At 33.4% G+C, this 13,651-nt stretch overlaps 1 protein-coding gene across 2 annotated transcripts in view; it reads left to right on the top strand.

Annotated features, from left to right (window-relative positions):
• Positions 1 to 13,651, top strand: part of SCLT1 (sodium channel and clathrin linker 1) — a 237,467-nt gene that overhangs the window by 16,138 nt on the left and 207,678 nt on the right. For both annotated transcript variants that reach the window (XM_057547507.1, XM_057547506.1), the window contains exon 2: positions 2,149 to 2,216. In XM_057547507.1, coding sequence (XP_057403490.1) covers positions 2,184 to 2,216 — 33 coding nt within the window. In that variant the 5' untranslated portion in view covers positions 2,149 to 2,183. The remainder of the gene's footprint in view (positions 1 to 2,148; positions 2,217 to 13,651) is intronic.

Raw genomic sequence — 13,651 nt, 5'->3', positions numbered from 1 at the left:
ATGTTGAGTTGTATGAGCTATTTATATATGTTGGATATTATTCCCTTATCAGGTATATCATTTGAAAATATTTCATTAAATAGGTTGTCTTTTCATTTTGTTGATGGTTTCCTTTGCTATGCAAAGCTTTTAAGTTTGGTTAGCTCCTATTTGTTTATTTTTGGTTTTATTTCCTTTGCCTGAGAAGAAGGATCCAAAAAAATATTGCTGTAATTTATGTCAAAGAATGTTTTGCCTTTGTTTTCCTCTAGGAGTTTTATGGCTTTCACTCTTACATTTAGGTCTTTAAACCATTTTGAGTTTATTTTTGTATATGGTGTTAGAGATGTTCTAATTTCCTTCTTTTACATGTAGCTGTCCAGTTTTCCCATTATCACTTATTGAAGAAACTGTCTTTTATCCATTGCATAGTCTTGTCTCCTTTGTCATAGATTAATTGACCATAAATGTATGAGTTTATTTCTGGGCTCTCTATCCTGTTCCATTGATCTATGCTTTTGTGCCAGTACAATACTGTTTTGGTTACTGTAACTTTGTAGTATAGTCTGAAGTCAGGGAGCGTGATTCCTCCACCTCTGTTCTTCTTTCTCAAGATTGTTTTGGCTATTTGTGTTTCCATACAAATTTTAAGATTATTTGTTCTAGGTCTATGAAAAGTGCCATTGGTATTTTGATAGGGATTGCATTGAATCTGTAGATTGCCTTGAGTAGTATGGACATTTTAACAATATTGATTATTCCGATCCAAGAACACAGTATATCTTTCCATATGTTTGTGTCTTCAATTTCTTTCATCAGTGTCTTATAGTTTTTAGAAGACAGTTTTTTTGCCCCCTTAGGTAGGTTTATTCCTGGGTATTTTATTCTTTTTGGTACAGTGATAAATGGGATTGTTTGCTTAATTTCTTTTTCTGATACTTTGTTTTTAATATATAGAAATGCAACAGATTTCTGTATATTAATTTGGTATCCTGCAACTTTACCAAATTCATTGATTAGCTCTAGTAGTTTTCTGGTGGCATCTTTAGGATTCTCTATGTATAGTATCATGTCATCTGCAAACAGTGACAGTTTTACTTCTTCTTTTCCAATTTGTATTCCTTTTATTTCTTTTTCTTCTCTGATTGCCATGGCTAGGACCTCCAAAACTATGTTGAATAAAAGTGAAAGTGGGCATCCTTGTCTTGTTCCTGATCTTAGAGGAAATACTTCCAGGATGAAGTTAGCTGTGGGTTTGTCATATATGACCTTTATTGTGTTGAGGTATGTTCCCTCTGTGGCTGGTTTCTGGAGAGTTTTTATCATAAATCGTTGTTGAATTTTGTCGAAAGATTTTTCTGCATCTATTGAGATGATCGTATGGCTTTTATTCTTCAGTTTGTTAATGTGGTGTATCACATTGATTGATTTGTGAATGTTGAAAAATCCTTGCATCTCTGAGATAAATCCTACTTGAATATTCAAAAACTTAAAAGAGACTTACCCTTTTGTCAGCAAATTATCAGTTTTAAATGTTCCATGTGATCTTGAAAGAATGAGTTTTGTATATTTGTTGGGTGCTATGTTCTATTGTATGTTGCTTTTCTTGCTTCAAATAAAAGTATTACCTTGTACTTGCTGAGAGTTCTGAGCTTTTCTGGACCTTCTTTTCCATTGTCTCTTGCCCATTCCTGCTTAATTTGGATACTTTGTCCTGCAGTTTCTCCTCTGTGTGGAGGTTTGTCCTGGAAGAGAATTCCAGCAGATTTTAACTTCTAAACGGGAATGGTCTAGCCTTATCTTTCCAACTCTTTTCAATTCTAGTAGTAGGAATAAAAAAATAAACGTGGAGAATATTTTTTTGACTTCTAGTAACCTGAAGAGCAAACCAGGAGAGACTGAGAATTAAAATTTATAGGATCAGAAAAATTAGTTCTTTGTAGCTGTTCTTTTTCCCATTGGTAGTAGTTATTTGGCTTAGGTGTATAGAATGGCCTAGTTTTAAATTCTAAAATGGTGTGTTGAGATTGATGATTCATTTTATTTTGAACAACAGTGGCGACTAGCAGTTTTGCATTGGATGTATCAAATAATATCTACTTTATTTCTACTTTTTAAAAGTTGAACATTACCGAATTAACTACAAATTGGTTCTTCTCTTTGTTTCAGATCAAAAGCTAAATGAAGTTCTTAGACGGTATCAAATGGAAAATTTTTTCAAATATTCATCGGTACAGGTATGTAAATTAAATTGAGGCCTAACAAATTACGTACAAATTTGGTTGTAAACATCTCTACCTGAATACAAATGTAGAATAAATGCTACCTAGGATTATTCCATGTGAAGTGGCCCGTAGCACTTTAAAAGTTTGCTTACAACTTTGATTCTTGTAAGGAGGAAAACTTGTTTTTATTTAATGACTGTAAATTCTTTGACCATAGAAATTGTGCTTTTCCTCCCAGAGTTGGAGATTACATATTATGTATAGTGTTAAAATGTCCGAGTTCTAAAGTGAGAATTCATTAGACTTTTGAAACATTCTAAACAGGTTTCTCAAGATACATCCAACTGTAAACTTTAACTCTGAATTCTTGTAAATTATGACAGAGCATAAACTAACTCAAAACAGTAAATAATATATGGTATTGTTTTAATATTTTTTTCTTGGTGTATTTTTTTATTTAAATATTGTGTTAAAAACATTTTTTTTTGACCAATAAAGGTATACTTACTGGTGGACTCTGAGTTATAGGATATTAAAAGAAAAATATCTCCTAGATGAGTGGTAGTTCTCCACTGAATCAATAAAGAAGTGGTTTGCTTTTGACATAAATAAATCTTGTAATTAAAACTGAAATTGCTTTTAAGAAATTAAAAGGAAGTTGTTTTTAAGATACTAGGTGATAGAAAATCTTTCATAATCCAATAGCCTCTAAATTTTGCTTAGATTCTTAGGTTCTTTTGCTTCTGCTTAATGTCATATAGAATATGCCTGAAGAGGGAGGATTCAAACAAAAGATTGATTTTAAAGCCTGAGAAGACCTCTGGGCATGGAATTGCATCATATCTCCTGGAATCTGTGGCTGACTTGATTATGAAAGATGGTTTTACCAGATAAAATAATGACTCTCGATAGCCCTTTAAGTGTCCCTGCATTGTGTACTGTGATTATAATTAATTAAAGCCTGATGGTAACATACCAAGTAGGGAAAAGTTTTCCCCTATTTAGTAGTGTACTCTTCAGTGAAATTATATAGCTCCTTTACTTATTTGAAGGTACACATTCTTCTCTTACATGTACTATTCTTGTAGTCATAAGTCAAATCTGGATTTCTATTTCTTATTTTTAGTGTTAGTATATTGTTACTGCCTGATTCCTTTGCAGTCTACCATTTCTTCAGACCATGTTGCTGTCTCAAGACTCTAGTCCTCATGGGTCTTGCCTTTCACTGGGTAGTTTGCACTAGTGAGTGGGAGGTGATATGAGAGCATGAAAGAGAGTTTAATCTTCTTTCTAGCAGAAACATCCATATCCTTGGTCATATGTAGTGCATCCTTGGGGATTTTTCACCCCAGAAGCATTATTCTGGTTTCTGATAAAATGCTCAGGAGGAATTTCTTTCTTTGTTGTTGTTTTGTTTTGTTTTTGTTTTCTGTTTATTTTGTAGTAAAGGAAGACATAGAAGTAGGGGTTAAACTGTGCATTATCAGAGAGTAAATGGGACCCAGGAACACTGACTCAGATCTCTTGTCACTGTAACTTTAGTCGTTGCTACTAGCAACAGAAATTCTTCATAAATTTGTTTGCTCTTTTTGTTCAGCTGCGTTTCCCAAGTTCCTAGAACAATTCTTGTTAGAAACTCAATAAATATTTGTAGGATTAATTAAACAGCTATATCTTTCCTCTTCTTCCTTCCTACCTATGTATCTTTCAACATTATTTGAGCTCTGTGTGCCAAATACAGTGAAAATGGAGATGTAAAAAGTCATGATCAGCTTGGGAAATACAAATAGTTCATGCCTTTTAGTTCTCTTTTTCAAAATAAAGTCCCAATGAACTGTCCCTTCTTTCTCACACTAGGTACCATAAAATTGCCAGCTCTTGTGTTAAGTGGACATATCTTATGAAACCTTTTTCCAGTATCAAAAAAACAAACCTGCAAGAGTTTGATATTTATTCCTTACATTTTAAGTTGGTACTTCAAACATAATTTTCTATAGAAACTGTATTATAAATGATAGTTAAAATTCTTTAGTACTATTACTACATAATGATCATTTAGACTTCTTTTGGATCAAAGTAAGTTCTGTAGATTGCCTTAAGATTTTTTTGTATAGCATTATTTCTTAGGAAAATACAGGATACCTTTATAATAACTAATGATACATAAATTCTGTGGATTTAAACAGAAAGTTGGAGTCTTCCAATGTGTTGAATAGCTCATATATTTAATATATTTGGTTCATAATTCATTCATCTTTAAAAAAAACCTTTTCCCTTCTTATAATTATATGTAACTTTTTAAAGATACTTCATTTTATTTATTTTAATTTTTATTTTATATTGGAGTATAGTCAGTTTACAACATTGTGTTAGTTTCAGATGTACAGCAAAGTGATTCATATATATACATATATATATACACACATATATCCATTCTTTTGTGTGTGTATATATATATCTATATATATATATATATATACACACACACACACACACACATATCCATTCTTTTTCAGATTCTCTTCCCATATAGGTCATTACAGAATATTGAGTAGAGTTCCCTGTGCTATACAGTAGGTCCTTGTTGATTATCTATTTTATATGTAGTAGTGTGTATCTGTTAATCCCAACCTCCTAATTTATCTCCCCCCGCCCCAACCTTTCCCCTTCTGTAACCATAAGTTTGTTTTCTATGTCTGTGAGTCTGTTTCTGTTTTGTAAGTAAGTTCATTTGTATCATCTTTTTAAATTCCACATATAAGTGACATCATATGGTATTTGTCTTTCTCTGTCTGACTTACTTCACTTAGTATGATAATCTCTAGGTCCATTCATGTTGCTGCAAATGGCATTATTTCATTCTTTTTTAATTTTTGAGGAACTAATGGCTTTATTCAAAAATTTAAGAATCAGCAGCCCTAGGAGGGGTTGTACAAAATGGAAGGTTTTTATAGGTAGAAGGAAGGGAGGGAGCGAGAAGGTATTAGTAAATGAAAAGAAAGGATTGTTTCAGTCCAGGTCTTCTACCAGGACCGGAACTGCAGGGGTCTTTCTCAGGAAATTTCAGTTGGACTGTTTTAAAGTCACATCTCTGGGAGGGGTTGAAAATGGCTTGGTTTGCTGTGATGGGGGGTGAGTGACCCCATTTGGGGCTTGTTATTTCTTTTTTAACACTTGGTATAATGGCATTATTTTGCATTTCCCTGTTGAATAGTGATGTTGAGAATATTTTCATATGCTTATTGGCCATTTGGATGTTCTCTTTTCTGATGTTCCTGTTTAAATATTTTGCCCATTTAAAAAATTGGGTTGTTTGCCTTTTTAAAAAAAATTTTTATTGGGGTATAGATGATTTACAATGTTGTGTTAGTTTCAGGTGTACAGCAAAGTGAATCAGTTATACATATACATATATCCACTCTTTTTTAGATTGTATTCCCATGTAGGTCATTACAGAGTATTGAATAGATTTTCCTGTGCTACATACTAGGTCCTTATTAGTTATCTGTTTTATATGTAGTAGTGTGTATATGTCAATCCCAATCTTCCAGTTTATCCCTGCCTCCCTTTTCCTCCCTGGTAACCATAAATTTGTTTTCTACATCTGTGACTCTATTTCTGTTTTGTAAATAAGTTCATTTGTGCCATATTTTAGATTCCGCATATAAGTGATATCATATATTTGTCTTTCTCTGTCTGACTTACATCACCCAGTATGAGAATCTCTAGGTCCATCCATGTTGCTGCAAATGGCATTATTTCGTTCTTTTATATGGCTGAGTAATATTCCATTGTATACGTGTACCATATCTTCTTTATCCATTCCTCTGTTGATGGACATTTAGGTTGGTTCCACATCCTGGCTATTGTAAACAGTGCTGCAGTGAACACTGGGGTACATGCATCTTTTCAAATTATGGTTTTCTCCAGATATATGCCAGGAGTGGGATTGCTGGATCATATGGTAGCTCTATTTTTAGTTTTCTAAGGAACCTCTATACTGTTCTCTATAGTGCTGTACCAATTTACATTCCCACCAACAGTGTAAGAGGGTTCCCTTTTCTTCACACCCTCTCCAGCATTTATTGTTTGTAGATTTTTTGATGATGGCCATTCTGACTGGTGTGAGGTGATGCCTCAGTGTAGCTTTAATTTGCATTTCTCGAATAATTAGTGATGTTGAGCATCTCTTCATGTGCTTTTTGGCCATCTGTATGTCTTCTTCGGAGAAATGTCTATTTAGATCATCTGCCCATGTTTTGATTGGGTTTATTTCATTCTTTTTTATGGCTAAGTAATATTCCATTGTATATATGTACTAAAGATACTTTAAATGACTAGTTTCTTGAATGGTCCCTTCAGGTTGTTGTGAAATTTAGTTGTCTTTCTTTGATTATGTTGTGTTTTCTATATAAATAAAAATTATTTCAAGTCACATTGCTTTCTAAGAGTGTAGTAGTAGGCACTGGATGACAAATGTTCAAAGATAAGAAAAATATTTTATTCAAGAAGGTGAGTGGGAAATATCCCTTTTTTTCCCATTTCTTTCGTCCTACTTTTTCCCCCCCTTAAATCCATACCTTTTCTCACATGCAAGCTAATTAAATCCTCTTTGTAACCTATGCCACACTGGTATGTGTGTACTGAAGGGTAGGATTAGTGTTTTTGTTCTCGTTGTACTTGCTGGAGGAACAGGGTGGAATATTAAAAATAAGTTTATTTTCTCTGAAAGCTCTCCTAAAAGTGTCTTGGGACTTCTTTTTCTACTTGTTACCCCTTGAACTCAAAACTAAAGTTAAAAAAAAATTGAGAGAGTCTGCTGGGAAAGAAAGGAAATAACATAAACTAGAAAGAAGAGGAAGGAAGAAATAAATATAAAAGTGTGGTGCTGGAGGTATGAGTTGGTTGTGGAGGGGAAAGACAGTCATTGTGCACATTTATTCACTGATTCAGCAAACATTAATGTGTTAATTCAGTAAATTTTGAGTGCATGACTGTGCTAGGTAAGCTCTGGGGACAGAGCTATGAATAAGATAGACAAAGGATCCTCCTTCAATGGAAAAATATGAATGAATGAATGAATGAAAACTGTGATAACCTATGAACAAAATAAACAGGGTGCTGAGATAGAGATTAAAATGCATATTGTGTGGTGGTGGCTGAGACCCGTTTTTGGTAGAAGGGTCAGAGAAGGCTTCTCTAAGGCAGTTAACATTCAAGTTGGCACCGAAAGTGAAGAACAAGTCAGAGAATGGACCAAAAAGAGGCTCTGAGGCAGGAAGAAATTTGACATGTCTTGTATAGTATATAAGAGCTGGTCCAATTGTAATCAAATAATAGTTATTGGAAATTTACATCGAAGGAATAGTAAGGCTACTCCTGTTGATCATGAGTTTAAAAATGTAACACTTGATAGATAAAATATAACAAACCACTTTTACTATTTAAGTCAAATTATTAGCTTTCTAGACCAGTGCTGTTCAGTAGAACTTCCTGTGATCATGGAAATATATAATTCTGTACTGTTCAATACAGTAGCCAGTATCACATGGGGCTTTTACGCACTTGAAATTAGGCTAGCACAACTGACAGGTCTTTTATCTAATTTTCACTTGAAAAATGAAATTTAAATTTGAGTAGACTAATGTGGCTTATGGCTATTGTGTTGGACAGTGCAGTTCTAAACTCTCCATGTGATGAATTACTCAGGTAAAACCTTGAAGAGTTGATTTTGCATCATCCAATCATGAAGATAGAAAATCAGTAGTTCAGTACTTTAAAGAGTCTGAGTGTGAGTCTATCAATTTCTTAGGTTGTACATCAACCTTTATTGATAAATGATGAAAATCAGTCTCCTCATGATATGAATGAAAGGTGTAGGGGTTTGCTGCAACCCTCTAAAATGTATGAGAACACCTTCACAAAATGCTAATCGACCTATACTTTATTTTCTTCCAAAGGATAGAGGAAAGGATGCCATTTACTTATTTGATAGCCAGTGATAATGATTAAAGTCAGGGGCACAAAATTAAACATTCAGAACTGTAATTACAGTACTTAGAGAGTATGTAGTCTTGTTAATTAGAGGAAGAAAAGTGTCCAGAAAATTTGTTTACCTGACTACAATCAAATATTATTGACATTCTTTCTGTGATATATCATCACTGTCATCTCAGGAAGTCATCTTGAGATCAAAATAGATAGAAATTAATTGTACAGTATCCATTTTTCAAGATTCATAAAATTCTATAAATGTTTCTTTTCTTTGTATAGTTTGTTTAAATTTTGTTTTAGAGAATATAAAAAGTCTTATAAATGCTTTATAGTCAATTTCAATCTTATTTTCCCAACCTGATTTTTTTCCACTAGGTCTCTAGTTACTAAGTAATGCAGTCTCTTATTCCAGAAGTTTTGCTAGCAAGTGGGAAGGGATTGCTGAATCTGTATTTTTATTTTCAAATGTTTTTCTTATGTTTTGATTTATTACATTTATTTTCAGAATTGTATAGCTTTTATAATTACTTTAGATTATTGGGTCATCTATTCTTACATTTGTATTTCCTTAGCAACTATCATTAGAAAATAGTTATGGAGCAGTGTCTTCACAGAATTCACTTTAACCAATATATATTGAGCACCATCTTTACGTAAGGCACTGTGCCAGGGGCTTTAGCGATATAAAGGTCTGTAAAATAAAATAACGATTTCAAAGGAACTTAGAGACTAATGAAAATATGGGATGAGAAATATTAAATAATTAGGTAAAACGCATCTTATTTGAATCTTAAGAACTTTAAAACCAAATATGGGTATTAAGAGAAAAAAGGAAATCATATATAGTTGGAGAGATCTGGGAAAGTTTCCTGAAGGATGTGAGGCATATTTGCTGGGCACTGATAAATAGGTAGGATTTCGAAAGAACTTCAATGGGGGCCAAAAGACGGGGTGGTGAAGAACATTGCAGATGGACCCATTGGCATGATGAGAAGCCAAAGGAGGTGAGAAAATGAGAGTTGTATTTAGCGACTAAAACATACTTCAGTTTGTGTAATTCTTTCACGTATGTGAAGAAGTAATTGAAAATAACATTAGGAAGGGTAGGTTGTTTCCACATTGTAGAGGACATTGAATGGTTAAGTTTAATAGTTTGGATTTAATTTAATGAGCACTAGAAGATTACTAAATAGTTTTCAGAAGAATGGTTTTCTGAATAATCTGGAAGAAATTCATTTATTTGTTTATCACTAATTTATTGTGCAGCTATTGTAAATAAGTCATTGTGTTAGACTCTTGATAAAATAATAGTACAGGCATGGTGCTATCTATAAGGTAGATTAAAGTGGAGAGAAGAAACATGTGATAAGAATAACAACTAGGAAACATAATTGATGGGTGGGAGGATAATAAGGGCTTGAATTATTATTTTGTAAAATGTCAGCCATCTTCAACTATCAGTCATAACACTGGTAGTTGATTTTGATTTTATAAAAATTTCTAAGAAATTTGAGAAATAACCTTTGAACTGTGAGGGTCCTCTTAGCTGCAGACTTTTTCCAAAAAATATAGTACCTGTATTTTCATTTTGCAAATCTTTAAATTAGGTAAGTATGGGCAAAGGTTTGTGTTAGATTAGATATTACAATATGTGGAATCAAAAGAACTAAGGTTTGAGTCCTGATTCTATCCAGATTGTTTCAGCTTCCTACCCTTGAGTGAGTCATTTATCAGTTCCTTTGTTTTTGAGGCAGAGATAGCAGTTATGTGGATTTTCGGCTGCTGATCAGCACCTCTACCCGCCAAATTGTTCAAGGGCTGACTGTATTTAGTTATCCCAAGAAGCTTTTAAACTACTGAACAACTGAAAGTTAAAATATCACTTGTCTCTCAATTAATTCTTTAAAAATTACAATAAATTTTTCAGTGGTCTTGGATTGAATAAATCACTCCTTGAAGTTACATAGACTGTTGGATGCATTTATTCCTTAACTCATCAAGCTCTCTCTGGAAGGCTACCTTTCTTTTAGTATAATCCATTTCATAGTTCTTCTGGATCCATGTTAACAGAAGTGTTTTCAGTACTATACATGCACTAATAATTTTACTAAATATGCTCATATATGAAATCATTTTGTTGTATCATTTGGCAGGTTTTAAAATTAAATATAAGTGATACACTATATGTCTCCTTCGGCAAAACTTGCTTTTTTCGTTCAACATTATTTTAAAATATTTGATGCATATATACCAGTTCATGCACTGTAACTGCTGTCTACTGCATTCCGTCATATAACTGTACCACAGTTTATTTATCCATTCCCCTGTTGAAGGACATTTAAGTTTTGTGCAATTTTTTCATCTTGCTGTAATGCTTAAACACATTTTTGAACATGTCTCTGTATACACATGTGAGAGTTTTTTTAGGTTGAATACTTAAAATTGGAGCTTTCTCATCTTCAGGTTTACTAGAAATTGCAAGAGGACTCTTCAAGGTGATTGTACTAGTTTTCATTCCATTTCATGGTGTATGAGAGTGCTCATTTTGAAACATCCAACAGGTGGCATTGTCACTCATTTTGTTTTTGTTAGTGTGATTGGTGTGAAGTGATAGTCTAATCATTACAGCTGGAAATGTAGTCTAAGTTGATCAGTTTGGATTTAATTTAATAAGTGACAGTATAATCACTACAACTGGAAAACAAATTGTCATATAATTGTTAGTTTTAAGGTTCGAATTCACACTTGGTATACTTTGGTATCCTGTGAATCTAAACTCCATAGTCTCTGCAAGATATTGATGGTTTGAAGCCTTTTTTTTTTTTTTTCCTCCTAAGAGACCCTCTCAAGCCATCTTCTAATTCAGGGCTTAGCAAACTATATCCCACTGACTAAATCTCACCTGCCATCTGTTTTAGTAAACAGAAATTTATTGGAACACAGCCACACTCATTTGTTTACATATTGTCTACGGCCTCTTTTGTGCTACAAGGGCAGGGTTGAATAGCTGTGACAAACACCCTGTTATTCACAAAACCTAATTAGTTTACTGTCTGGCCCTTTACAGAAAACTTTGCTAACTCTTATTCTAATTCAACTATATTATAAAAAGTAATTATATTAAATGTGAATGAACTAAATACTCCAACTATGTAAAACATAAGCACACACACAAATCCAACTATGTCAACAACAGAAAGATTTAAATGAAAAGGATAGAAAAAGTTATACCATGAAAATATTAACTAATAGAAAGCAGACATAGCTCTAGTAACATCAGACAGAGTAGGCATTAGGTAAGAAATGTTGCTTGAGATAAAGAGGAGGGACATCTGCTGAAGGAGTTAAATCACCAGTAAGTTATAACAATTCTAAATCCATATATACTGGGACTTCCCTGGTGGTCCAGTGGGTAAGACTCCATGCTCCCAATGCAGGGGGCCCGGGTTCAATACCTGGTTGGGGAACTAGATCCCCCATGCATGCTGTAACTAAAGAAAGAGTTCACATGCCGCAACTAAGCATCCACATGCCACAACTAAGTGTCCGCATGCCACAACTAAGACATCCACATGCCGCAACTAAGAGTCTGCATGCCGCAACTAAGAGTTGGCATGCCGCAACGAGGATCCCATGTGCTGCAACTAAGACCTGGTGCAGCCTAAATAAATACATACATACATACATATTTAAAAAAAATAAATCCATATATACCCAATTGCATAGCTTCAAAATATGTAAAAGTAAAAATTTTTTTTAATTTAAAGAAGCAAATATAGAATTTCAAGGGAGAATTTAACACACCTCTCTCAATAGAGAGAATAAACAAACAAAAAATTGGTAACGATATAAGAAATACAAACAACATACTTGACAAACTGGATCCAAATGACATATAAAGAACATTGGACTCAACAAAAATAGAATACATACTCTTTTCCAGTGCACATGGAACAGTTACCAAAATTGACAGTAAGCTGACTCATAAATAGCCTCAACAAATTTCAGAGGATTCATATCATTCATATTTTGTTTTCTGACCACAGTGGAATTAAGGTATAAAGCAACAACAAAAAGATAAACTAGAAAATCCTCTATTCCTTTGAAATTAAGCAATATACTTCTAATGACTTCTTGATCAAAGGGAAAATTATAAATGAAACTTGAAAATATTTGAGCTTAATCAAAATTTGACATAGCAAAACTTGTAGGATGAACTTTCATTTCCAGGAAGGTGGAGTTGACCTACTTATTCCTATACCTCCTACTAAGTACAGTTAAAAGCTGTGGGCACTATATATAAAACAAAGATAAGGCTCAGATTCTTGCCTGTTTGCCTTTTTTTATTGACTTTTCAATCAAAACTTCATACTTTATACAAAAATTAACTCAAAATAGCTCATAGACTTAAACTTAAGATGTAAAACTGAAAAATTTGGGGGGAAAACAATTGGAGATATTTTTTGGAATCTAGAGCTAGTCAAACAGTTTTTGATACCACAAACATGGTCCATAAAAGGAAAAATGGAAAAATTCAACTTTGTCAATATTAAGAACTTTTGCTGTGCTCAAGAGGATGAAAGACATATTACAGACTGGGTGAAAACAATTGTAAACCATATATCCAATAAATTACTACTCTATAGAAATTATATAGAACTGTCAAAGCTCAAAAGTTAAGGAAAAAAAAGAAAAAAGAAAAGAAAACAACTATACAGTTAGAAATTGGGCAAAAGATATGAACAGTCCTTTTGTTTAAGACACAATACAGATGTCAAATAGGCACATGAAAAGATATTTATCATTATTAAAGTTTTACTTTCCTATTGCTGTTCTAACAAGTTACCACAAACTCAGTGACTTAAAACAACACGAAGTGTGATCTTATACTTCTGGAAGTCAGAAGTTTGAAATGGGTCTCACTGGGCCTAAATGAAAGTGTCAGCAGCACTCCCCACTTTCTGTAGGGTATAGGGGAGAATGGGTCCTTCACTCTCTCCTCCTCCCCATTCTAGAGCTGCATTCCTTGCATTCCTTGGCTTGTGGCCCTTTCCTTCATCTCAAAACCAGCAGCATAGGCATTTTGGCTTCAGTCTTCACCTTTCTTCTGATTCTAATTCTACCTTGTTCATAAGGACCCTTGTAATTATATGGAGTTCAGCTGTATAATCTCCTCCTCCTGTGATTCTTAATCACTTCCGCAAAGTTACTTTTGCCATATGTCATTAGGATTTACAGCTTCAGAGAATGCGACATAAATATTTTTAGGTGTCCATTATTCAGCCTACTACAGTTAATTACTAGGTTAATTTAAAAAATTAAAACCATAATGAGATTTCACAACATACCTTCCAGGATGGTTAAAATCAAACATAGCCATAGTGAAAAGTCAAATACTGGAAAGTATGCAGAAAAATTGGATCAATCAGACATTGCTGGTGAGATGTAAAATG

The sequence above is a fragment of the Balaenoptera acutorostrata genome, chromosome 5 (assembly GCF_949987535.1).
Source record: "Balaenoptera acutorostrata chromosome 5, mBalAcu1.1, whole genome shotgun sequence".
Classification (NCBI taxonomy): Eukaryota; Metazoa; Chordata; class Mammalia; order Artiodactyla; family Balaenopteridae; genus Balaenoptera; species Balaenoptera acutorostrata.
Note: the sequence above shows the minus strand (reverse complement) of the source record. Positions and strands in the feature narration are given on the sequence as shown.